The sequence below is a fragment of the Myotis lucifugus genome, unplaced genomic scaffold (assembly GCF_000147115.1).
Source record: "Myotis lucifugus unplaced genomic scaffold, Myoluc2.0 scaffold_145, whole genome shotgun sequence".
NCBI classification, from domain to species: Eukaryota; Metazoa; Chordata; class Mammalia; order Chiroptera; family Vespertilionidae; genus Myotis; species Myotis lucifugus.
This window is the reverse complement of record NW_005871193.1, coordinates 2,589,190-2,617,085: the sequence shown is the minus strand read 5'-3', so window position 1 is coordinate 2,617,085 and position 27,896 is coordinate 2,589,190. Positions and strand designations below refer to the sequence as shown.

Here is a 27,896-nt window from a genome sequence, read left to right as displayed (position 1 = left end):
GCTCTGTGAGGTCACTTCAAGGACTTTATGAGTCTCAGATCTTATTCTGTTGAAATGAATTGGCTCGTTTCCAATGAGCATTTTCATTTGAGATGTTCTTCAGTTTTATAGTATGTTGTCAAGGAAGGACACTGAAATATAAGGAATTCTTATTTAAATGGCAGCAGGGTCAACAAATTTCTATGCTGCTAATCATGATACTGACATCACGTATATCTTACACGTTTAAAAGAAGTGTTTATTGCCCTCTGTTTTGGTAGCTATGTAGGACACAAGATGGTATGGCATACACTGAGATGCTTAGTACATAATAGATGTATGAATAACTTGACCATTCACCATTTCTTTTTGTAAAAGGAAAAGTGTCCTCAGAGTTGAGCAACTAAAAAAAAGAGCCTTATTCCAGAAAACTTACAGGTCCATTGTAACACACAAAAGCTTTCTTTTAGTCTCCTTTCTGAACCATGGTTACAGCAGGGGGAAGGAATCAGAATCTGCTAGTTTGGGGGTGGGGCAGCTTCAAATAGCATGTCCTCCTGCCCTTATCACAGTCAAGATTGAAAGGAGGTATTGCATAGTCTAAGGCAGCGGTTCTCAACCTGTGGGTCGCGACCCCTTTGGGGTCAAATGACCCTTTCACAAGGGTCGTCTAAGACCATCGGAAAACACATATATAATTACATATTGTTTTTGTGATTAATCACTATGCTTTAATTATGTTCAATTTGTAACAATGAAATTGGGGGTCACCACAACATGAGGAACTGTATTAAAGGGTCGTGGCATTAGGAAGGTTGAGAACCCCTGTAAAGTGTCCAAATGCTCCCTCCGCCACTCTTTCTTAAGGCCCGGAACACTGTGTTGTCACAAATGGACAGACTTCCCTCAGCTCACCTGGCACTCCCAGTAATTATTGCCACCTGACCCTTCATCATTGTCCCCTTTCTAGATCACAAGTGTTCCCAACATCGTGTTAGCTGCATCATCATTGAGCATTCTCATGCGTTCCAACGCGTGGCTGTGTCTTTGGAGTCTGTCTGCCTCCTTATCTGTATACTCTTCGAGCCTGCACCTGACCTGAGTGCACAGCTTTTCAGCTTGGCACAGATTCTAGCTCACTCCTCGTCTACAAATGATTAACCTTCTCCTGTAGAACACCAGTGGTCAGAATTCCAATCTTAAAAATGAAAATTTGACATTACTTTATTAAGGAGTTCCTAGCTTTTAATAAAAAAGTGGCCAACAGTCAATAAACACAACTTGAGATGCATCTTGATGTAAAAGAATGTCTCCAAAAAATTGAGAATAAATTACATTTAGGCAAATTGATTCTCAAATATTTACTGACCACTTCTCATTTGATTAAGTCTATACTCAGAAATTTGGGCAATTTTACTTGATGGTCTTTATGAATACGTAAGTTAATTTAGCCTGGGGGAGAAAACACACAAGCACAATGTGTGGTACATTAGGTTAGGGGCAGACAAAGAATATTGGTGACCAGCTATAATGATAAGAAATATTAACCATGCTCTGTTCACCATGGTTGTTTTGTTCTGATTAAAGAAAGCACATTTCGAAGAAACCAAGATGGCGGCATAGGTAAACACTGATAATTGCTGCCTCGCACAGCCACTTCAAAAATACAACTAAAAGACAAAACGGACACCATCCAGAACCACAGGAAGGCTGGCTTAGTGGAAATTCTACAACTAGAAGGAAAGAGAAAAGCACACTGAGACTCAGAGGAGGTGCGGAAGTAAAGTGCAGAGGTACGGAGGTGCACGTGGAAAGGGCTGGCAACTGAGGACATGGTTATCTTTTTCCATTGGGAGGGAGACACAAGCTCCCGGCCCTTAACTCCAGTTCCGGGCGAGTCTCTGGCGACCCAGACTCATGCAGGGAGAAACTGGACTGTCTGGCATCGGTCAGAACTCAAGGGCGGCCTTCTCTCTGAGGTGCTTGCAGCGAACACCGAGGAACACTGAGACCCAGGTCCTCTTAGGGCAGAACTAAGGAGCAGCCATAGCTGTTTGCTCCGTCCTGTTGATTCCCCGAGACCCCGCCCCACCCAAGCTGTGGCAGAGGCTTTTGCATATGAATGACCTGGCCCTTTGCAATCTACAATTACCTAACAAACTGCAGCTGGGTCAGAGAGACCCAGAACATCCAAAAGAAGGCCCAAGGCCCCACAGCAGCTTGCATTGCTTCACAGCTGGGCCTCATCTGGGCACCTCAAAACCCCAAACAAAGAAGAGGAATCTGCAGATCTCTCCATAGCTCCTGCTGGGTAGCCTCAGGAAGGGGCTAAATTAGCACCTCCTTAGAGATCCAAGAGCCAGTGTACCCAGTGGTCAGAGTGGGACCATCCAGATTACAACTCCTCAGATCCATAAGGGACACACTCAGAGGGCAGACTCAGTGAGCACCAAAGCCCCACAGAAGCAGTCTTGCCCATAAGGGTGTCTCCAGCACAGAAGTTCTCCCACTGCAGACACAGCTGATTCTCACAGCCAATTGGCCTGGAGGTCATTTCCTCCAAGTGATACCTACAACAATCAAGGCTTAACTACAACAAGACTGTGCACACAGCCCACAAGGGGGTGCACCAAGAGTGTCCATCTCAGGTAATTGGGGAGGCTGAGCCACTGGGCCCTATAGGACACCTAGCACAGAAAGCCACTCTATCAACACAGGGAAGCAGCCAAAATGAGGAGACAAAAAAAACGGGTCACAAATGACAGAAATGGAGGAAAGCAAACTACTGGATATAGAGTTCAAAACCACACTTATAAGGTTACTCAAGAATCTTCTAGAAACGTCCAATAAATTTAGTGAGACCCTCAAGAAATCTAGTGAGACCCTCAAGGTTATGAAAAAGGACCAACTAGAAATTAAGCATACACTGACTGAAATAAAGAATATTATACAGAGATCCAACAGCAGACTAGAGGATCCCATGAATCAAGTCAAAGATTTGAAATATGAAGAAGCAAAAACACCCAACCAGAAAAGCAAAAAGAAAAAAAGAATCCAAAAATATGAAGATAGTGTAAGAAGCCTCTGGGACAACTTCAAGCATACCAACATCCGAATTATGGGGGTGCCAGAAGAAGAGAGAGAGCAAGATATTGAAAACCTATTTGAAGAAATAATGACAGAAAACTTCCTCTACCTGGTCAAAGAAATAGACTTACAAGTCCAGGAAGCGCAGAGAACCCCAAACAAAAGGAATCCAAAGAGGACCACACCAAGACACAGCATAATTAAAATGCCAAGAGCAAAAGACAAAGAGAGAATCTTAAAAGCAGCAAGAGAAAAACAGTCAGTTACCTATAAGGGAGTACCCATACGACTGTCAGCTGATTTCTCAATAGAAACTTTGCAGGCCAGAAGGGAGTGGCAAGAAATATTCAAAGTGATGAATAGCAAGAACCTACAACCAAGATTACTTTACCCAGCAAAGCTATCATTCAGAACTGAAGGTCAGATAAAGAGCTTCACAGATAAGAAAAAGCTAAAAAAGTTCATCCCCACCAAACCAGTATTATATGAAATGCTGAACGGTATCCATAAGAAGAGGAAGAAGAAGAAAAAGGTAAAGATAAAAATTATGAACAACAAATACATATCTATCAACAAGTGAATCTAAAAATCAAGTGAATAAATAATCTGATGAACAGAATAAACTGGTGAATATAATAGAATCAGGGGCATAGAAAGGGAGTGGACTGACAATTCTCAGGGGGAAAGTGGTATGGGGAGTGCGGGAAGAGACTGGAAAAAAATTGTACACCTATGGATGAGGACAGTGGGGGGTAGTGGGGTAAGAGCAGAGGGTGGGGTGGGAACTGGGTGGAGGGGAGCAATGGGGGAAAAAAGAGGAACAACTGTAATAATCTGAACAATAAAGATTTAATTTAAAAAAATTTAAAAAGCACATTTCAGCCTGGATGGGAGTTGCATGTGGGACCTGGGAGCTCACCTGGAAATGTGGTCCATCCTCCACATCCAGGAGCTGCCTATTATCAATGAAAGGTTAACAACTTTGTTGCAGAAAACAGAGGCAGCCCAAGGCCTTTGCAAACCCCCAACCTGCATGACCTTTAAACTGCCCATTTTGCATACCCATTCTTATCCCTTTTGCCTTCTTCCCCATGTAATCTTTGTCCATCTACCCAATATATGCAGCTGGCTTATGGTGGGGGGCAAAGCAGAATTTTTTGGATGACCTGCTGCTCTCCCATACTGCCGGCATTATTGGAATAAATGCTAATATATGATTCAACCCTGTCTGCTGAAATGGCTCAAGTAGTGACAGGCAGCCCAGATTCATTGATTGTCTGGTTACAATTATAAGTGACTAATCAAAATTTGTAGAATCAATGAGTGAGTGAGTGAAAGAATGCAATAGAGTTAATGGGTAAAAAACAACAAATGAAAAGTCAAATACTGTATGATGTATTCATATACAGCTTTTAACAATGAGAAGAATGGTTGTCATTTGTGAAACCAAAATCACATCAACATAATCTCAAAGTATAACCTTTCAAATGTAAAATAATATGCAAAGTAGCTTAATAATACTAACCACTGGGTGGAGGGTTATTACAAGTAATTTTTATTGTTTTATGTTTCTGGGTACTTTGTTTTCAATGAGTATATATATTATCCTTGAAAGAAAATAATTTATTTTAAAAATTTGGAATAGACAGGAAGTGCTTTGAGTTCCAAAGAGAGACATCACTTTGGACTGGAGTTATTTGGTGGAGCTTCTTGGGTCAGTGATTCCTGAGCTGAGTTCATGCAACTTAGATTGGAAGGAAGGTGGCAATGTGTTTTAGGCAGGTAACCTGGCAGGAATAAGGTAAATGAAATGATATCTTAAGCAGTCTTCTGGAACATCCTATAGAATAAAAGGGTAATATGCAAATTGACCCTAACAGCAAAACGACTGGGAATGACTGGTCACTATGACACACACTGACCACCACGGGGTAGACCCTCAATGCAGGAGCTGCCCCTGGTGGTCAGTGCGCTGCCACAGGGGGAGCTCTGCTCAGCCACAAGTCAGGCTGACAGCTACCAGTACAGCGGTGGTGGTGGGAGCCTCTCCGCCTCCTCAGCAGCGCCAAGGATGTCCGACTGCAGCTTAGGCCTGCTCTCCGCTGGCAAGTGGGCATCCCCCAAGGGCTCCTGGGCTGCCAGAGGGATGTCTGACTGCCAGCTTAGGCCCAATCCCCCGGGGGCGGGCCTAAGCCAGCAGTTGGTTATCCCCCGAGGGGTCCCAGACTACAAGAGGGCACAGGCCAGACTGAGGGCCCCCCCTCCCCTGAGTGCACAGATTTTTGTGCACTGGGCCTTTAGTTTTTTAATAAAATTGTATAAAGACAAGCATTGCCCTCATGGTCTGGTTATTTAGTCTGTTTATATTTGGTGATAGCATGGCTGGCTAAGAATCAGTTTTGCACAATTTTTACATCAAAGTTCCCTGATAATAGAGGAAAACAAATGCATCCCTGCTGGAGGTTAAGACCAGCAGGTCATAATAAATGCTGCAAGTTCACCAGGACGCGGATGGGCTTCGATATGCAGCAGGGCAGGGCTGATTATCAACGTTATATTACCCTGCTGCTGGCAAATGGCTGAGGGCAATCCCCTAACCTGATAATCTTTTATTGTTTATTAAACTTTACCTTTGATATGTGTGTTTGCTTTGCTAAAGGACAAAATGTGTAAATAAAAAGCCGTGGGTCCGGAGATTCGGCGAGCCACTCCACTAGAGAGCTGGTTTCTGTCTGGCTCCCGCAAAATGCCTTCCAAATTTATATTTCTTATATAGTCTCTATGCATTATGTCGCAGTACCTTCTCCAGATTCCTGAACCATTGCTGTGAAAGACTGTGGCACATCACCCCTGCCTGGCCAGGTATTAGTGCTAATTGGCAGGGAAGACAAAGATGAGAAAAATAGCTTAATTATATACATTTTAGTTTTGAAATGAGGTAGTCTGTAGCTTTCATTTTGAAATTTAGGGCATCTCTTGTCTTAGGTTTTTGATATCTTGGTAAGTTTTCTGAAGGCTCCCAGGTACCAAGAGGTTACCTATTCGATTCTCAGTCAGGGTACATGCTCAGGGGAAGGAGTTGAACACAGGGGGAGATGGGCGCATACACAGTGCAGTCAGGGTGATGTAGAAAAGGGGCTTGCCTGTCAGTCTAGCGTGGGGAACAATGGATTGGCTGGGGGGTAGACACAATGCAAACTCAGGAAAATTTGGGAATACATGATCCCAGGACAAAGCGTTCCCTCTCTCTTGTTCTGGTCTGGTGCTGTGGCACTCTCGCTTCATGGCCTGCACCTGCCCCGTGCGCTCGCCTGTTCTGTCTCCATAGCCATGTGGCCCTAGAAGACGCGTGGCCCATGGCCATGTGGATCCACATGCGGATGCTGGACTGGACTCTGCTATACTATGGGGTGAAGACTGGCATCCCTAATTCTAGCCCTGCTGAAGGTAAGCTCGGACTTCTCCCATGGTGGGACTGACATAGACGGGGTCTTGGAAGGGAACCCCCTTAACTTTACATCGTCAATAAAATTCTTTCCCCCAGGGCACCCCAAGAACACCACTTCCACCTATAACAAACACACAACAATACAGGAATGCTTAGGAAAACATTGCCTGTGCACAGCACTGCCGGAGTCCTCACCCCAAGTCACTGGAAACAATTATCCAAGATAGACACCACCAGCAGTGTATCCAGCTCCTGAAGTACTTTCCAATGCCTTTGGTATTAGTGATCTACCAGATACAATAGCATATTTAAATCCTGTTTCCATTCGATACGTGGGTTGTTGAAAGCATTTTGATTTTTTGATTTTATTATTATTTTTTAAAAATATATTTTATTTATTTTTTACAGAGAGGAAGGGAGAGGGATAGAGAGTTAGAAACATCAATGAGAGAGAAACATTGATCAGCTGGCTCCTGCACACCCCCCACTGGAGACATGCCCGCAACCAAGGAACATGCCCTTGACCGGAATCGAACCTGGGACCCTTCAATCCACAGGCTGACGTTCTATCCACAGAGCCAAACCGGTCAGGGAGAAAGCATTTTGATTTTAATTTGTGTTTGGTACCTGCAATGTTCCTCATTTGTTTGCAGACTTTTCCCATGATCACAGCTGTCTTCTTGGGGATGTAAATGGATATTGACTTCCTTAGGTTTTGCATCTGTATTACTGCTAATTGGCAGGGGAGAAAAAGATGAGAAAAATAACTAAATTATATATTTTTTCGTTTTGAATGGAGGTAATCAATAACTTTCATTTGGAAATTTAGGGCATAATTTGTCTCAGGTTTCCGATATCTTTGTAAGGCATCTAAAAAGAAAAATGTAACCAAGTCACACTTTTCAAAACTGAGTAAAACCTTGGATTAGAAAATAATATTAAAACCATTCTATAGGTTGTGTCGGAACTCTAACCTGCTTATAGACAAGTGCCCATGCCTTAGAACAACACATTTCTCTATTCCAAAGTTATATTGATTAGTAAATACTGGTACAACAGGATTGTGACATTTAAATGGCTTTGCGCTGCAATCTTACACAAGGCTTCCTTTCACCGCCATAGTGAAGATATACGTTCTGTATTTTGTACAATACCTATAGTATGGAAAGTAGCAGTTGTCATGAAGGTACATAAGAACTGATAGTAAAAGAAGTATTAGTAGTCATGTATAAATAACAAAGCTAACATTTTGTGACATTCATTATAAGAGAGAGGCACTGTGTTGTGGTAGAAACGACTATTATCTTATTTTTCTGGCGAGGAAAATGAACTTTAGAGAGACTAAGTACCTTGCCAGGATTCAAAGCTAGTGAGTGAGTATGAACATAGGTCTTAGTGATTGCAAAGCCCATGGCTGTACTGACCGTTTTTTGTGCTTTAGAATCATCCAGGAAATAATGACGAGTATAATAAAGATGACCACACCGGAGGATATGCCTAGGCAGTAAAACAAGGTAATTAAGTGCATGCAAAATACAACCCTTAGCTTTTCATCTCTATCTTCATATCTAGTCTCTCTAAAGGTTGCCAATGATTTTTTAAAAATGTAACTAAATTCTGGTTTAAAAAACACCAACACTGGCTTACCTTTGGCTGTCATTTCTCAGTGGTTAGAGCTCAGCCCGTGTACCAAAGGGGCATGGGTTTGACTCCTGGTCAAGGCCACCTACCTAGGTTGCAGGTTCAATCCCTGCCTTGGTTGGGGCGAGTCTCCCCGCCATCCCGTGCCCCCAACTCTCTCTCTTTAAAAATCAATCGGAAAAAATATCCTCTGGTGAGGATTAACAGCAACAACAAAAAGTTCTCCCCTCTGCTTCTTGTTTAATCCAGCTCGTTACTGTCACTTCTATAGGGTTAAGGGAAAGGAGTGAGCAGAGCCATTTTGTAACCTGTAGTCCAACAGCAGCCTTTCAACAACATGTGAGAACAGCGCTGAGACTCCTGGGTTCCACCTCTCAGGCCCTGCGCATCTCTTGTGTGAGGCACAGGAGCTATTCTATGCAACAAACTGCCAATTCCCTCTGAAGCCAACTCTCTCATAACACTATTCCTCTTCCACACTCAGATCCCAGAAACGGGCTTAGTGGTCTCTGGCTTTCAATTTGGGCAAGTGAGCATGACTACCACCCTGAAGAATATTCCCAGGTTGTATTCTCCAGCTACAATAAAATAAGATGAAGGACTGGTCATCTTTAATGGTTCAAAGAGAGTGCAGAGCCTCTGATGGAGGACACTCTATAGCAGATGAGGATACCAGTTTTGCCACACCGTGGCCTGAGTCTATCACTGTCTCCTTTCTAAATGAAATCGCAATGTAAGATATTTTGACCTCTCTTTTTACATTTCATTCATTATAAGTGGATACTTACTGTTAAAGATGCTGCAGTTTCTCAGCAAACCCTTTATAAAACTTACCAATAATGTGAGCATTACGTCGGCCTAAAAGGAAGACAAAGGTCACAAATGCATCAGTCAAGCACTCAACATGATTGAACAGGAGCCCTCAGCCAATGATAATTTAGCCTAATTTTTATCATTGCACAGTCCAATTTTGTTCTAATATAAAAAAACATTGGTTTTACTGAGATAATCTCATTTTATCTTCTGTATTCAGTGGTCTGTTTCCTTTCTTTTTAACTTACCATTTTATCATAAAATTAATAGAACTACAGCAAAGAATGTATAAAACATAACAAAAGAAAAATATCACACATAATTCTACCACCATGAAATGCTTTGGTACATTCCCTTCTAGAACATGTTCCCATACATGTAGGTTTTTACATATTTATAGCACCTCTTTACCTACCTAACCTTTGAACAGTGGAATTAAGCTCTCAATCAATATACGTTAATTTTTACCACCACAACTACCACTACTGCTACTGGTATGATAATACTATTAACTCTTCATTATATTTGTCCCATATTTCTCATCTGTCTACTGCTCTCTTACTTTCCAAAATACGCACATAAGCTGTAAGTTAACTTTGTTGATCTTTAATGATTTTCTCTGTCATATCAAAAGTTCAAAGAATTTAAGTCTTCTTCCAGAGGTTTGATAAATAAATATAATTTATGTTAGCTTTTCTATATTGACTTTAAATCTTTAACTCTTGAATACATCTGGTACTTTTTGTAAGATAAAAAGAAAAGTCCTAAATTTGCTTCATTGCTACCTTTGTTATTTGATCATCTTTACCATCTCTGTTGTATTTCAAATATATATATATTTGTTTTTTTATTGATTTTTTACAGAGAGGAAGGGAGAGAGATAGATAGTCAGAAACATCGATGGGAGAGAAACATCGATCAGCTGCCTCCTGCACATCTCCCACTGGGGATGTGCCCGCAACCCAGGTACATGCCCTTGACCGGAATCGAACCTGGGACCTTTCAGTCCGCAGGCCGACGCTCTATCCACTGAGCCAAACCGGTTTTGGCTATATTTCATCTGTAAGATACTTTTACTTTTATTTATAAAAACCTTTATTTTATTAATATCTATTCTGTTTCACTTATAAAAATGAGTCAATTTTATGCTACTTTAAAGTGATTTGTGTATTGTGGCTTTATATTTCTTTTAATGTCTGGTAAGGTGGCCCTCCATCATGGGAATTTTCTGTCTTTCATGGCCACATGTTCAAACCCTGTAAAGGCATTCATTCAGCCAGTTAGGCAGTGAGCGTTTTTCCAAAGTAAATATAATTTGATATTAAGGAAGTTACAGTTTATAATTTGGAAATATCATTCATAAGTCAGATTAACTAGCACACTTAAGGGATTAACTTTAAAAACATCTTGAACAATATTGGTAATCACTGCTACAAATAAGAATCATAAGAATGGGTGAGGAAGGCCTAGCACTAACTTAGATTAAGGAAAGTTATTCATTTTTAATTTTGCTCATCGGCTCCTTGATGTGTACAATTTCAAGGTTTAGATTTTCTCTCTAGTTGCCAATACAGCTCAATGACACCTGATTTCTAAATCTGCTGATGTAGTTTTACCAGTTTAGAATCCTGTAGCCAACAGCAGTGAGGGAGACAGGACAGCTGGTCTCAGCAACTTGGAAGGTGTTTCCTGACTCATGCTGAAATCCCTGAAGGCCTGCTTGTGGGGCTCTTCACTTTTAAGGCCCCGGGCTATAACTAAATCATTACTGTGGGATGCAGGCAACAATAGAGTGATGCAGACCAAAAAGGTTCAGCGAGGTCCCCAAGGAGAGATGAATGGGTTGAGAACTGTGGAGAGAGCAAGGCTTGCTTGGCTCTCTTTGCTAAGGGCTTTTGGAGAAGAATTAGGAGCTCCTCCTGCACTCCTTAGCACTACCACGTTCGATGCTGTAACAATCACACCACATTGGATGACAGTACGGATGAATGAATGAACAGTGCATGACTGGGGAGGACCTGCATTCCTTCTTCCTGCTCTTGCACTTACCAGATGTCCTAGTACATGTGGCCAGAGGAGGGTCCCATGTGTTATCTGCCTGGCACTGGCTCCGGGGACTGCCTTCCAGAGTATACCCATCTTCACACTCCAAGGTTACAGTATCTCCAAATCGAAATTCTTGCCTCATGTCCAACTCCTTCCAGATTCCATTCGTAAACTCTGGGGGGCTGCATTTTACCTCTGAAATTAGAAAAATCAGAAGGAAATTGATATTTTATTGAGAATTTTAGTTGTAACTACCATAATGGAAAGACCTATGACCCCCCAAACATATTTCCCTTCAGCAAAGATGGGTCATGTTTTCAATAAAGAAAAAATTGATAACCCCTCCCTAAATATCTTATGATTTAAGATTCTCAAACTTTATTTTCCTAGGAATATGGAATGTACTGTAATCCACTTTTAATTGTGAGCAACTCTGAAACTGGAAAACTGTGGAAAGATGAGGAGTTAGGATAAGCATACTCTAGCCTAGATCCACTTGGGTCATACCACAGGAAATAGGAAGATAACATAGTATTTGAAATAGGAAAGAATAGAAGAGAAACAAGCAAAGCAAAAAGCCCTTAACTTATAGTTTTGAAAAGTCAAAAAGCCACACTTAAAAGTATAAAGTGCAGAGTTAGAAAGCAGGGGATGAGCTGGGGTCCAATCCTAGCACCATCCTCCTGCGCTGAGGATCATAGGCTAGTAACTGGATCTCTCTACACCTCAATTTCCTCCTTGGTAAGACAGCAAGAATAATCATCCCACCTCATCAGATTCTTCCGGAGACTAACACACATCACTTCTGTAAATATCTCAGTACCATGACTAGTCACAGAATATGATTTTTAATTCCACATTTTGTAGCTTTTTAGAATATTGCCAAGAAAGGTTTTAAAGTCATATTTCATTATATATGAATAACAAAATCATTCCTGGCACTTGGTGTAGGTAAGAGGCAATAAACTCTTTACCTTTGGACTTGGCAGTTATAGTGAGACTCCACACCTAGTCATTCCAGAACTAACTGCTTTGACCTCACTTCTACTGTCTTCACAACCAAGTGCTCCTAGTCTCTTATTGACCTTCTAAGGGTATTTGTGAGGACCATCTGTGATCCTTTAAAGCTGAAATAGTTTATTAGTAAAAGGCCTGGAAAACATTTTAAATTCGTGGTTGATGTCTATTCTATCACTGACAATTCCCTCTGTTCTTCCTACTTATTTGGTAGAGGTAAGGATATTTGTGCAGCCTCTCTTCCTACTGTTTGTTCTTTGCTTCTCCTTCTATTGATACTCATTTCACCATCCTCTCAGATAAGATCTCCATCAGCCTTATTAGCCTCATGCAGAAATCTTCCATAAAAACCCAGCAAGAATAGAAGGTACCTTTGCAATAATGGTAGACTTGGCTCCAGTTTCCCTCATGTGTACAGAAAATGAAGCCTTTCCCCACCAACAGGTAGCCTGGGTCACAGGTGTAGTTGACGATCATCCCAGGAAGATATGGAGATACATGTCCTCCAGTGTGACGCCCATTGTGCACCTTGGGTGGAGGTGGGCATGCTAAGATCAAGAAAAGACTTTCAGTTAAACATAGAAGTATGAACACGCCAACACATCAAATAATATTTCTGACTCTTAGAACCACATAAGACCTAGGCAGGCAGGACTCAAGGCACTAAATGTTTGTGGGTCAATGGGAAGACTAATTCTCTAAACATAGACCTCTCAGCCTTTGATCAGGATCATGTAGTATGTCTTTACCTTCAGACTCCACCAGATAGAAATACCACTGGCATCTACAAATCACCCAGTCAATGCTACCTGTCCTCTCTGGAGGACGGAGCTTGTGTGGCCAATCACAGCCACAAAGGAGCTTCTGGTTGCCAGGTACTGTCACTTAAAGCTAAATATATGGGAAAGGATTGAGCTACGGAGGCTAAAAGGACAACCACCCACTTCACTTCTCCATGCATCCTGAGTTCCTTTTGCTAAAGGTGAGAAGAAGGGTCAACAAAATACAGTCATGGGCTGAGCAGAACTCTTAGAAGTAACAACAGGAGCACAAATGGCTACATCGGGACTTGCCTAATTACTTCTAGAGCATTACCAATTTTGAAGGAAATTACACCATCAATATGTACATTTTGCTCTGCACACCATCCTTGTAGTATGGAAACAACTAGTAATAGAGATGGCATAACCAAATATTCTCACTGGTTTCAAAATATTCTCCATAAACTTTGGGCCTCACTGATTCTCTCCACTCTCTTCTGCCTCCTCTCCTCACCATCCCACATTCCTCACCCCAGTGGGCAGGGTCATCAGAACACCACCGGTTGGGGCACAGTGCGGCACCTCTAGAACCATCTGTTATTCTCCTGGCAGGTACGTCTGTGTCTGATATTCATGACAAAGTGATATTCAGAGGAACAGACACTGTCACGATAGAAACATGGATGTTCTTGCCCAGATGCACTGACCCATATGGGAGGTGGGGAAATGTGTACTGACCAGCAGGACCAGAAAGTTCACAGCGAGGGGCAGGGCCGCTCCAGAGCCCGTTCCCTTCACTGTCACTGGTGCAGCGGATGGTGCTCTCCCCAATGAGACTGAAGGTCGTCCCTCTGTCTGGTTGGGGATCACATGTGTAAGTTACTTCTTTTCCAAAAGCAAAGATTTCCAGAGGTTTTCCTGTGTGTCTTCCGTTAGGAATATCTGGAGGATTTGGACATAAGATTTCTGGAAAGAACGCAAGAGCTGTTAGTTTCGTTGAGGAGCTCCCACTAGAGGTATTCTACAGGCATAGGATGCTATGGATGGTGCTACCTAGAAAACACCCATGACTGTATCTTTGCTGTAGGCCTTTGATGAGATGGGCTAAATGAAATAAGATCTCACTCTCATTTTTCATGGAAAAAGTACAGAAGAAATTTGCTTATCTTGAATCTTCCTGATAGTTAAGTCTTCTGGATAAAGCAAACTTAACACCCTTGAATTAAGTACCAAAACTTTTAAAGAAGAATAATAACCCTTTAGAGCAGCGGTTCTCAACCTGTGGGTCGCGACCCCTTTGGGGGTCGAAGGACCCTTTCACAGGGGTCACCTAAGACCTTCGGAAAACACATATATAATTACATATTGTTTTGTGATTAATCACTATGCTTTAATTATGTTCAATTTGTAACAATGAAGTTGGGGGTCACCACAACATGAGGAAATGTATTAAAGGGTCGCGACATTAGGAAGGTTGAAAACCACTGCTGTAGAGGATAATTCATTCAACTACTTAATAAATATTACTTGAGCACATACTCTGTGTCAGTCACTCATTGGAGCCCTGGAATATAGAGATGAAGAGCACAGATAAAGTCACTGTCCTCCAAGGAAGAAATTTTCAAGAAATGTTTTTACAAAGTATTCCACATGTGCTAATCACCTTAAAGATGTGAAACTTTTCCTTGATAACTTATTGATACTGGCCATCAATCTTGATTATGACAGTGTGCTGCCACAATGAATTGAAGCCTCCGAGGTCATTGTAAAAATTCTAAGCAAGTCAGATTGCTTTGTTTTTAAAAATGTATAGATCCGTCTATGATGGAATTTTCTTCTTTACTTTCTGTCAGGCTTCCACTTGTTACCTCTTTCTAGTATCTGCTTGTCTGTATAAAACAGTCCCCTCCTCACTTCTAGTTGGCGTTTCTAACTAGGCTTGGTGTTTTCAGGAAGCTACTTCAATAGTAAGAGTCTTGAAAATAAGATGTCCAATCAATAACTGAGCTCTCATGCATGCCAGTATAACAGCCACTTATCATTCTCATCAAGAAACACTGGATAGCAGATAACAGTATGTAAGCTATGTTCTCATAAGTTTTACTATAAAAAGCACATTTTGATGTCTGAGTAGATTTCTAGCAACATAAACATTATAGTAAAATGTGATTATTTAATATATATTTAATATATATATATAATATATATATCTCCTATATAATAAAGAGGTAATAGGCAAATTGACCATCATGCCCTCACACAAGATGGCCTCCCCCATATGGTCACAAGATGGCCACCACAAGATGGCTGGCAAGGGAGGGCAGTTGTGGGCAATCGGGCAAGCAGTGGAGGGCAGTTAGGGGTGACCAGGCCTGCAGGGGAGGGCAGTTGGGGGTGACCAGGCCTGCAGGGGAGGGCAGTTGGGGGCGACCAGGCCAGCAGGGGAGGGCAGTTGGGGGCGATTGGGCCAGCAGGGTAGCAGTTAAGTGTCAATCAGGCTGGCAGGGGAGTGGTTAGGGAGTGATCAGGCTGGCAGGCAGAAGCAGTTAGGGGCAATCAGGCAGGCAGGCAGGTGAGCAGTTGGGAGCCAGCAGTCTTGGATTGGAGAGGGATGTCCCAGATTGGACAGGGTGCAGGCTGTGCTGAGAAACACCCCTCCCCCATGCACAAATTTCGTGCACCGGGCCTCTAATATATATATTACAATCTTTAAGGTCAAGCGATGAAGCAAAATCTTGTCTTTTATTGGGCAAAATATAATTGGGTAGAACAGGAGAACTTGGTATTGACCCTATACATAGGAGACTCTTTTTATTTTTAAATCCTCACTGAGGATATGTTTTTATTGATGGGAGCGGGGGGGGGGGGGGGGATGGAGAGATTGAGAGAGAGAATGAGAAAGATAGAAACATCAATGTGTGAGAGAAACATCAATTGGTTGCCTCCTCTGAAACTTAGATATGTGCCTTGACTGAGAATCCAACCTGCAACTTTTTGTTATACAGGACAATGCTCCAACCAACTGAGCCACCTAGCTGTGGCAGGAGACTCATGTTGTTGTTTTTTTAAATATATTTTATTGATTTTTTTACAGAGAGAAAGAGAGAGGGATAGAGAGTTAGAAACATCGATGAGAGAGAAACATCGATTAGCTGCCTCCTGCACACCTCCCACTGGGGATGTGCCCGCAAACAAGGCACATGCCCCTGACTGGAATCGAACCTGGGACCTTTCAGTCTGCAGGCTGATGCTCTATCCACTGAGCCAAACCGGTCAGGGCAGGAGAGTCATGTTTTAATCAGCTTATTACTTCTGAATCTTTCAACATAATTTCTTTAAGTACATGTTTGGAGAGTTTAAGGCAGCAGTTCTCAACCTGTGGGTCGCAACCCCTTTGGGGGTCGAACAACACTTTCCCAGGGGTCGCCTAAGACCATCAGAAAACACATATATAATTACATGTTGTATTTGTGATTAACCACTATGCTTTAATTATGTTCAATTTGTAACAATGGAATTGGGGGTCACCACAACATGAGGAACTGTATTAAAGGGTCGCGGCATTAGGAAGGTTGAGAACCCCTGGTTTAAGGCGTCTTAAACTGCTTACCCCATGTTATGTTGCTCCCAACTTTCCCCTCATTCTTTCACTGCTCTGATCTGTCACTTCCATAACATTTACTTGTTTATTGTTTTTCCTGACCATCTCCCCACTGGGGTATAAATAACATGGGGACAGGGCATTAACTTATCTTGTTCACTGCTATAACTCCAGTGCTTAGGAAAATACCAAGCACATAGTATGTCCTCAATAAATAGTTGTTCGAATGAATGCATGTTTCATATTTACATATTATCCAGTAGATAGAAAAAATGTAGAGTGATTACATCCTGATATTAGAAAAAGAAAAGAAAAGAAAGAATTAGGAAAGGAAGGAAAGAAGAAAGGAAGAAAATTGTCAAAGCTTCACATTATTTAATCTCTCCTGTCTAGAGGCCAACTACTGCAGGATATATCATCTAGAATAAAGAATTCAAAATAACAGAGACAGAGAAAATGGTTCCCAAAACGTATGATGTACAATAACGTGCATCACAACAAATTGATCAAAAATAAATACCATTTAAAAAGCAAATATCTCTCAGTAATTCAGACTAGAAAATAGAAGAACCCTACTGGGGTTGCCATAAGTCAAAATACTAAATAGGTTAAGGGAGGAATTGTCCAAAAGTGTTATTCCTTCTACTCACGTTCACACACAGGGACACTGCTATTCCAGAGGCTCTCCATTCCAACCAAGACACAATGGCTGGCAGAGCTGCCTTGTAGATGGAATCTGAAGAAGAAAATGGTAGTGCACAGGTGAGCTGTTTCAGTTGGCAAAACTCTGAGGCCCGGCTGAAAACCTTAGCATCCGAAACCAACAGGTGGCAGAAGTTTGGAGGCCATATTGATCTAGACCAGCGGTTCTCAACCTGTGGATCGTGACCCCTTTGGGGTCCAACGACCCTTTCACAGGGGTCGCCTATGCAGAAGGCAGTCAGAGCATAGCAGCCATCTCCTTGATCCTGGACCCAGATTCTGAGAAGTGAATCTCTAGCTGATCATCCCATATAATAAAAGCCTAATATGCTAAGTGTCCAGTCATCCGGTCGTCTGTTCAACCAATCAAAGCGTAATATGCTAATGATATGCTAAGGCCGCTCAACCGCTTGCTATGACATGCACTGACCACCAGGGAGCAGACGCTCTGACTGGTGGGTTAGCTTGCTGCTGCAGTCTGACTGATTGGGACAGAGCGAGATGGACTGGGCATGCTCTAGAGCCCTCCTGTGGTCTCTCCCCGGCTGGCCAACCTCCTGTGTCCCTCCCTGGCCCCGATCATGCACTGGTGGGGGTCCCTTGGCTTGCCCTGTGCCCTCTCACAATGCGGGTTGAAGGACCCCCTCCCTTCTGAGTGCACAATTTCGTGCACCGGACTTCTAGTTCCCATGATAAACCTGATAAATGTACTCATCATATGGGAAACCCAGTCTTCTAATGCAACAGACTCCTAATTCTGATACTGGAAAAGTGAGTAAAACAGTTCCAAGTTTGGATGGAAAAAGCAGAGAGTAACTGGAAAGAGCGCAAAGATTGTCCTTTTGTCTCTATGGCTGTGATGGCTGTGAAGAAGGCACATTGGGCTATTGAGTAAGTCTGAGTACTCTAGGGCAGTGGTCGGCAAACTGCGGCTCGTGAGCCACATGCGGCTCTTTGGCCCCTTGAGTGTGTATGCGACCATCCACAATGGTCAATGCACGTGGGACCCCAGTGGCTCCTAAATCTTATTGGGTGCTGTCACTGGGTGCCTGCCAGGATTCTTTGCAAGGGTCTGAGGTCAGGTCCTTCTTTGCTCACACTTGATCCTTCCCATGCAGAGATGAGCACATTGGGAAGAGCACCAGCCTCACATGAACAATGTCGTTACCTAAAACATTCACCAGCCACCGCGATCCCATTTCAGAGCCCTAAGCACATGACTAACCAGAAGATATGTGATTAGATTAAAATACCCATTCTTGTGCTTTTACTCTTATGACAAATTTTCCTTTTGATGGTTAAAAAATGACCAAATAATTCTTAAATATTCTTAATTATTTTTAATAAACTTTTTGTTGTATATCAAACTTTTCTTGGAACTCTCCAAATTCTTCTTCTTTTTTTTTCTGCTTGGAAAATATTACTATTTTTTCAATCAATGCATCACATATATATTCATAGCCAGTCATTGTATTTGTCTTTATACCAGCCATTTCATATATGTCCCAATTTTTCCTTCATACCTCATGCTATTTTTTCCACTTGTTCCTTACTCTTACTTTTCTTACACACTTCCAAGATGTAATCCCCTGAATTCATTTTTTTAGCCACACCAAACCTTCCCTTTCTGTTAACTTCTAACTCCAATTATAGTGTCCAGGGGGCCAGGCAAGCTCACACTCACCCCTCATCACAAACGAAGGACACTTGTGCTCCAAGCTCGAAGTTAAGTGGAAAGAGCACACGGCCATTAGGAAGTCGGTCCCGGAAGGCAGCACATGATTTCACTACAGAAAAATAAATGGGGAGTAAGACCACCATGTGAGGTGCAAAGACATTCATCTGCAGAAAGGATGAGAGTGAGTGTAGGCACCTGCGCATGTGGGGGCGGCCGGGCTCCAGTCTCCCTGGGGCGTACAGCGCAGAGAGGCGGCCCCTCGGAGGTCATAGCCGGGCTCACAGCTGTAGAGCACCTCCTGCCCAGGGGAAAAGCTGTCCTTGTCGCTGGGGCTGTGCTGGCCATGCAGGATTTCTGGAGGCCGCTGACATCCTGAGGAAAGAGAACCAGTGCTGTTAATAGTGTGAAAAGCACCTTTCCTCAGTGGTAAATTGGCCAACAGAATCCTAACTATAAGTCTACATATTTTTGAAAAACCTCGTAGACTAACACCCTCATTTTGTGAATGGTAATATGAGAGAGAGAGGCCACAGACCTGATTCAACACAGAGCTGTACTAGCACTGACATATCCTCAGTTCACTGTTTTCCATCTAAAATCCTCACCTAAGATTACGCTGCAGACAGTTCCCTTCTAGAATGATTCCCATTACTGGTTACCCAGATACAGTTGTTAAGATTGAAGGATTTTTTAATATTTTCATACTACTTTCTAGAAAAGCATCACCAATTTATAGTCCACTTGTTAGGCCAGTGGTTCTCAACCTGTGGGTCATGACCCCTTTGGGGGTCGATGGGCCCTTTCACAGGGGTCGCCTAAGACCATCGGAAAACACATATATAACTACATATTATTTTTGTGATTAATCACTATGCTTTAATTATGTTCAATCTGTAACAATGAAAATACATTCTGCATATCAGATATTTACATGACGATTCATAACAGTAGCAAAATTACAGTTATGGAGTAGCAACGAAAATAATTTTATGGTTGGGGGTCACCACAACATGAGGAACTGTATTAAGGGGTCGCAGCATGAGGAAGGTTGAGAACCACTGGACTAGAGTAATGACTCCCTTAAGGACTTTGACAATACTCTGAGGCTCTAAAAACCCATTTTCAGGGCTCACTGCCCCTCTGCCTCCTGGATTAACAATTGCACAGGGAGGTGATATTTAAGTGCTATGTGGACTCAATGTCTGTGAACTCCCAGCCTCACACCTCTGCATTCTCCTTTGACTGTTGGGGCCCGAAGCCTGCAAACTATAATGGCTTATCTCCCTTGACAGCTGAGTTCTGGTTAGACTCTGTCAACTGGTGGAAGATATGACAAATTCAAAGGTGGGAAAATGATAAAAGCCATTCGTCTTCTAGAGGAGGCTCAGGAAGTAGCAGTGTTGATGGCTCTTATGTAGCAGTAGCGACTTAATTTCTAGCGATAATGGCTTTGGCTCCAGGGATCTCAGCTGCATCCTGGTCACAGGGGCAGCATTGGAGGGGAGAGCTGCTCAGTGTGTTTCAGCAGCGAGTGTGGGCATGGGTTCTTCAGTCTGGAGCCAACAACAGATTCCTGTGCTCTGCAAACAGCCCTTCTCCTTTTGCTCTTCCCGCCCTTCCAATACCCTCTATGCTGTTATCTGCTCTAAATCCCCCACTCCTTGAACAATCTAGAGTGGTTTTGACTTCCCTGGCTCTAGAGTCAGGCAGATTTGGGTTTCAGCCTTCAGTTTGCAAGTTAGTATCTGTTTAATCTTGGACATTATCTAGCCTCTCTAAGAATCCTAAGGGAACTTCATATTCTGTGCCCAGATTTTGCTCTGTTTCTCAACTTGAACACACACACATGCACGCGCACATATACATACACATCTTCTTAGATTCATGTTTCACCCCTAGAAAATGTACTCACCCTGCTCACCACACATCTCCCTCCCAGAACAAACACTAATCTGGGGGGCCTCCCACAGCTCCTGTCACCTGCAGGCCCCCTCGAAGCTTTAGTCAGACTCACCCGGGGAGCAGCTGGGCAACTCGGGCTCCCATCTGTTTTGGGCCTGGCAGCGCACACTGGAGGGGCCTTTCATGACAAAGCCAGGCTGACACCTAAAGCTCACGATGTCATTTAAGGAGAACAAGCTTCTGTTCTCAGACTCCCTTATTCCATTTTCAACGTGCGGAGGCGTGCATTTATTAGGTACGATGCACTGAGGGGCAGGGCCGCTCCAGAGGCCCACTTGATCTTTGCTGGTGCAATGTATTGACTTCTCGCCCACGAGTTCAAACTTTTCCCTTCCTTTTCTGTCATTGCAGTGATAGGTCACCACTATTCCGTATGGAAAATCGTCTCCGCTGTAGCTAATGAAATATCCGTTGGTGATGGTTGGTGGTGTCTTACATTGAATAACTGGGAAAAGGAAACGCCATTTAAATGATAGTGAATTGAAATAACTACTGAGAGCAATGCAATGTCACTAAACTGTTACCATTTTTACACTCGTTATTTGCTCTTAATCCTTGCTAACATGTAGATTAGGTTTTCCAAAGTTGTAATTTAGATGTACATAATAAAAAGCATAATTCTTCTTTTCCTACTTAGATTATTTCCTATGAACATATCCGTATAGTAATACAATTCACATTCTTTTTAGTACAAATAACTCTTTGATTATATAATATCATAGTTTACACAGTTTTCCCCCTATTTAACCAACTGCCTTCTAATTTTTCATTTTTTTTATAAATGAGACCAGTATAGCTTTAAAAAAAATAAAATCAAAATACACTTAATAAAAAAAATGTATAAGGAGAAAAAGCTAAAGGAGTTAATCACCACCAAACCAGTATTACATGAAATGTTGAAGGGTATTCTTTAAGGAGCGGAAGAAGAAAAGGGAAAAGAAAAAAAGATTAAAAATATGAACAATAAAAGGCAACGAATACATATCTATTAACAGTTAAATCTAAAAATCAAAATAAACGAACAAGAAATCTAATGAACAAAATAAACTGATGAAAAAAATAGAATCAGAGGCATGAGAACATGGAACAGACTGAGGAATCTCAGAGGAAAGGGGGGTGCAGGGGGGTGAAGGGGTTAACCAAAGATCTTATATGCATATATGCATTACCTATGGACACAGACAATAGGGTGGTGAGGGCCTGGGATGGGGTGGGGCAGGAACCAGGGGAAGAGGGGGTAAGGGGGTGAAATGGGGGAGATCTGTAATACTCTCAATAGAGTTTAAAAAACCAATTTAAAAAAGTATAAGGAGAGACAACACAGATATGCAGCAGTAAGAAATAGAATCTATACTAATAAAAGGATAATATGCTAATTAGACCAGACATCTTCTGGACGACCATCCGGACATCCTTCCTGACAAAGCCGTGCCCAGGCGAAGCCACCTGCCTGGGGGCACCAGTGGCTGTGGCTGCAGCCCGGGAGAGGGAGAAGCTGCTTGCCCTGTGGTCCCAGGTGCCAGCAGCTGCAGCTGTGGCCCAAGAGAGGGAGAAGCTGCCCACCCTGCAGTCCAGGGTGCCTGCGGCTACAGCCTGGGAAAGCCACCACCCCCAGCCCCCTGCAGCTGTGGATGGCCCAGGTGAAGCAGGCTCGGAATCCAGGTGCCTGTGGCCAGCCGGAGGAGGGAATCCAGAGTTCCGGGTGCAGGGCTGAGGCAGAGGCGGTTAGGGGCGATCAGGCAGGCAGGCAGGCAGGTAGGCAAGCAAGCAGTTAGGAGCCAGCGGTCCCGGATTGCAAGAGGCAGTTGGACATCCCTCATGGGGTCCCAGATTGGAGAGGGTGCAGGCCAGGCTGAGGGACACCCCCCTCCTTCCTGTGCATGAATTTCATGCACCAGGTCTCTAGTTTGAACATATTTACATATACATGAGAATATTTATGAAACTGTAGACAACTGTATGTTAAACATTTTGAAAACCTAAATGATATCAATGAAAACATAAATTACCAATAATAATTTAAGAAGACAGAGAAAGCTACAAAGGGGGATAGAGGTGGGCCAGGAGGGAGGTGGGGGAAGGGGGAGAGAGGAAAATAAAAGTTTTATTTACCTAGTGGTTTTGTACAGTATCACCCAGGCTAATTGGAACCAGATTTCCCAGACTTACTTTGCCTGTACAGTGGGGCCTTGACTTACGAGTGTCCTGACTAACGAGTTTTTTGAGATACCAGCTGTCTCTCGGCAGATTTTTGCTTTGAGTTGACAGAGTAATTTGAGTTAACAAGCTCCTTAAAGAGCTCGTTAACGAATTCGGTCTCGGAACAAATTAAACTCGTAAGTTAAGGCCCCACTGTATAACACTAGGAGAAGTAGCTCCTCCCCCCCTCTCCTCTCTTGCCTGAAGGAACTCTAATGGCCCCTTCTGAAATAGGGCTGCCAGAGAAAGTATTTGTAGTCCCATTAAATTTGAATTTCAGAAAAAAGTAAACATTTCTAAGTATAATTATATCTCAGAATTGCATGGCATATATATTTTTTTATTTTAAAAAATATATATTTTTATTTATTTCAGAGAGGAAGGGAGGAGAGAGAGAAACATCAATGATGAGAGAGAATCATTGATTGGCTTCCTCCTGCACTTCCCTCACTGGGGATTGAGCCGGCAACCCGGGCATATGCCCTAACTGAGAATCAAATGCTGACCTCCTGGTTCATAGATCAACTCTTAACCACTGAGCAACACCGGTCGGGCTGCATGGCATATACTAGTATTTATAGTGCAAAAATACTTGTTGCTTATCTGAAATTCAAATTTAACTGGGTATAGAATATTTTTTATTTACTAAATCTGGCAACTCAAATGGTAACACTTGATGATCTTCTCAAGACCTACCCCTACCACCTCACATGGTTTCTAGTGCTCTCACCAGATTCAATTCCAGGCAGGAATGGGGGTGGAGTGCAAGGGGGGGGGAGTTAAATATTATGACTTGTGAGAGATGCAAATGCACCCAAAGAAGTGAGATTCTGAATTCAGTGTGATAGTTTGAGTGTGGAGCATGCCCAGTGAAGGTGAAAGACCAGAGCTTTACTAACATACCTCAGGGGCAGAAATCCTATTCACATAGGACAGGGGCATGAACACGATATAAATGAACTAAAGCCAAACAAAGTGAAGCCAGGGGCCTGCTCCGTGCTGCCTGACACGGAGATGCAAGCAGACCATGAGGGACCCCCGGAACCAAGGACATTCCTGCAAAGACTGATGACTGATGACTAGCTACTCAGCCACACCTTATCACTTACCTACTAGTAAACCCTAAAAGGGAAACAGACCACAAAATATACCTTGTAAAGGTGAAAGCTCATCCCGACTTTTCCCTCTCTCTGTTTCCCCATCCCAGCAATTTTCCATAGAAACTACAAACAGGTATAGGCTCAACATACAGAGATGGCCGGGGCCTCTCTTCTCTTGTGAGGGGCGTCCGCCCCTCTGTCTGTGGAGTGGCTTTTCCTGTGTGTCTTGTCTGCTCAATAAAACCCACTTCTCCACTTTAACCTCTTCTGTCTGGGTCAGGTTTTGAATTCCTTCCTGCATGAAGCCAAGAACCCACTTGGCATCACAATGGCCAGGGCTCAGAGAATGCTGGAGGGCATTCATTTTTTAAGACCCATGAATAGGCTCCTTAACTAAGTCCATCTGATGGGGGTTTGGGGGGTGGATCCCTCTTTCACCCAAGGCTTTGAGAAATAAATTCATGTAGGAGTTTCAGCATCTTTGAAGAACTCTCTGATGTAGGCCCTCTATGTAGGCCAAGAATGACAGTGGGAATAGTTGCTATTGAACCAGTTTCCCTAAAATCAAGGGGGATGACAGGACCTCAGAATGGCAGAGGCTGAGTGGCAGCCCTTAACTGCCAGAGGCAATTGAAACAAATCAGAATGATTTATCTGCAGAGACCTTTGTCATCAGTTAATTGATCATGGAGTCTCAAGAATCAAAGTAGAAGAAGAGTGTACTAAGGTTGGTATAAGCAGAAAAGATCTAGGTCTGGTGACCGGAAGTCTGACTTGCAATACTGTAAGACAGAGTGTGGTTCTTCGTCAGCCAATTCCCAGACTTAAGAACCAGTTTACAGACACAGAGGAGCTTGAAGAAATGGGAGTGTGAATCTTCTTGAAGAAGCATCTGCTACACAGCCAAAAGGTATAGGACCCCCACCCCCACCCCGCCCACAGCTTTCACCAAAGAGGCTTAAAACTAGTTACCAGGGTGTGAATATAAAAATGGTTACAGAATTAGAGATAGAGATGAAAATATAGAAATAGGCATAGATATATGATCTTTTAATAAAATGAACTATTGCCATACAAACTGGTTTGTCATCTGATTTTTTTTCACATCAAATAGATATAATAAACATCTTTATATGTCACTAAGTGCTTCTCCAAGATGTTTTTCTTTTATGGCTGAATAAAGTTCCAGTGTACAGATAGACTTCTTCTAATGCTGCATGGCTATTTTATGTTCCTTAGGAAATCCTATGTAGTCATTTTTATCACTTCTCTTTCCTTCTGGCAGATTCTTTCTAAACCGTATTTTGAAACAAATAGTACATTTAGGTGACCAGAACCATTTCACTATTATAAAGAATGCAGCAATGATGCTGTAAGGTCTGGGGCTGGGAAAATAGGGTCTTTCCTGACCCAACCAGCTGAGTTGGACAAAACAACCCAGAACTGCCGAGCCACATCCTGCTGGACAATAGCTGCCATCCTGGGACCCACCAGAGCATCCTGTTGTGCTGATGGCCAATAAATAACCACCGAAGACTTCTCAAGATGGCCAGGGTGCAGCTGCACCAACTTCCTGCTCATCAATCACCCGCCACCAGCTACCTCAGATAAACCTGATTGGTCCAACAGCAGCATAAAAAATCTCTGCCAGGCATAGGCGGGTGTGACTCCCCTGGCCTGCACCCCCAGACCGTGGGACCTCACCCAAGAGCTTCCAATAAACGAGATATTTCACTCTTACCCTGCTTGTCTTGGTCAATTTATTGGCTTTGGTCAGATTAAATCTTACATCTCAGATTAAACCTTACATTAAACCTAACAGATGTGTTTACAGTGAACTCCTTGCAGAAAGCTGTGTTTATTTCCTAAGTGTGAATTCTAAGAAGTAGGTCTTGTATGTACCCACTTTTGAGGCGTATAGTACAGGGTGCCTTTCAAGAGGGTTTGTTGGACCCTCGTATATGAGGGCGTTGATTCTTCCACAGCTTCATGAACCGTGGAGAGCATCGCTTTATCATTTTGTATTTATTTGCCAAGCAGAATGATTATTATACTGGTGATGGTAGAACCAACATAATTCCAAATTAACTAAGTAGAAATACATTTTAGAGGCGTTTATGTATTTAAGTCCCCGGATTTACAAAAGGCACATCCCGAGATCAGGAAGAATTTAAACAGTTGCCAGGAAACCCACAAGTACTTTGAGGACAGTAGTGCTGTCTTCAACTATCTGAAGGACAGAATGCACTAAGGAATTCAATTCAAATTTTTATAAATTCAGGTGGAAACTTAGACTCTACTGGTAAAGGTAATAGAAAAGATTTCAACTCACTCTTACAAACAGGTACTTGATTTTCCCAGGCAACAGTATTGCCTACGATGGCGCAATGATTAGAAGTTTCACCAATGAGTTGGTATCTAGAGGCAAAGAATAATGAATGTTACATTCTAATGTCCCTGCTTAGATTGTTACTTACAAGAGACCACCATCTTGAAGAATTCAGAACAATTTCCTTTTGTAAAACTGTCAATTTCTCAAATCTTATGTCTGTATTGGGACTTTAAATTTTCTCCTTTATACTTTCTAAACTGGATGGAATCTTTCTTCTTTATCAACTTCAGATACATTTTTATGTAAATCTAAGGTAAATAAGATTAATCAAAGTAGAACCAAAGGAAATCCAAGCAGAACAAAGAGAGTTGAATACTAATCTTATATTTTTAAATATTAAAGGCAGAAATTCTCAATTAGTATGCCCCAAACTGTTTAAAGTGTGCCATAAAATTTGGAAAATTTAGTGACATTTATATTTACTTCAACAGAGGCTGTGTATAGTGATGGAATGCTGAGCTGAGCCATTCACGAGAGTTGGTATAGCTAGGGCCAAATTTGATACTATTACAAATTGAGACAAATAATACCAAATAATTGTCAAGTGTTATTTGGTATAGTTAGAACAATGCCATATATATATATTAACCTAAGCAACGGGTCGACTGTTCAACTGGTAGCTATGACGCACACTGACTACCAGGGGGCAGGCACTCAATGCATAGGGATGGAAACATGGAACAGACTGATGAATCTCAGAGGAAAGGGGAAGGGGGGAGGGTGGGAAGAGATTAACCAAAAATCTTATATGCATACTAGAGGTCTGGTGCACAGATTCATGCACTGGTGGGGTCCCTTGACCTGGCCTGCAGGGATCAGGCTGAAACTGGGTCTCTGACTTCTCCCGAGGGGCCATGGATTGTGAGAGGGAGCAGGCCAGGCCGAGGGACACCCACCAGTGCATGAATCCATGCACTGGACAAATCCATGCACTGGGCCTCTAGTAAGCAAAAAAAAAAACAAAGCAAAAGTGAAGTATAAGGTGAAGCAGTCTTCCTACTTCTTTCCTAAATGGCATGCCTCCCCCAAAGATACTCCAAGAATATGTCCCCAGCATGATGCTTGCACTGTGAGCACTTCTGGAGAGGAGCTATCACAATTCAGATCTGCCCATTCCTCACACCTGCTCCATCCTCCCAAACAAATCACTCCCACTTCCCCCTGAATCCACCATCCCCAGCTTTTGTTGTTTTGAGGAGAGAATATATTCGTGGGTCAACTAGTGTTTGTTCCATTTGCTTCTTTAGAGAGCTGGTCCTCCCCATCCAATGAATGCTTCACCTGGTTTTATGTGCATTAATTTGGAGTGCAACAGGCACCCGCCCCGCCCCCTCCCTGCCCCCCCCCCCCCCCACAAAAGTGTGTCTACCATTTTTTCCTATTTTGGAAAAAAAAGCGTAAGCCTTTCGGGGAAATGAGGAGTTTGCTTTTAAGCAACCCCCCTCCCTTTGAATTATATAGAGTTTGGTG

At 42.7% G+C, this 27,896-nt stretch overlaps 1 protein-coding gene across 1 annotated transcript in view; it reads right to left on the bottom strand.

Annotated features, from left to right (window-relative positions):
- Positions 1–6: 6 nt before the first annotated feature.
- LOC111827234 (complement receptor type 1-like) overlaps positions 7–27,896 on the bottom strand; it is a 34,362-nt gene continuing 6,472 nt past the window's right edge. Inside the window, 12 exon segments of the mRNA XM_023758923.1 lie at positions 7–131; positions 7,142–7,246; positions 7,939–8,011; positions 8,990–9,013; positions 11,018–11,209; positions 12,403–12,579; positions 13,531–13,758; positions 17,044–17,129; positions 18,780–18,882; positions 18,969–19,145; positions 20,788–21,180; positions 26,367–26,452. Of these exon segments, the coding sequence (XP_023614691.1) occupies positions 119–131; positions 7,142–7,246; positions 7,939–8,011; positions 8,990–9,013; positions 11,018–11,209; positions 12,403–12,579; positions 13,531–13,758; positions 17,044–17,129; positions 18,780–18,882; positions 18,969–19,145; positions 20,788–21,180; positions 26,367–26,452 (1,657 nt within the window). The 3' untranslated portion in view covers positions 7–118.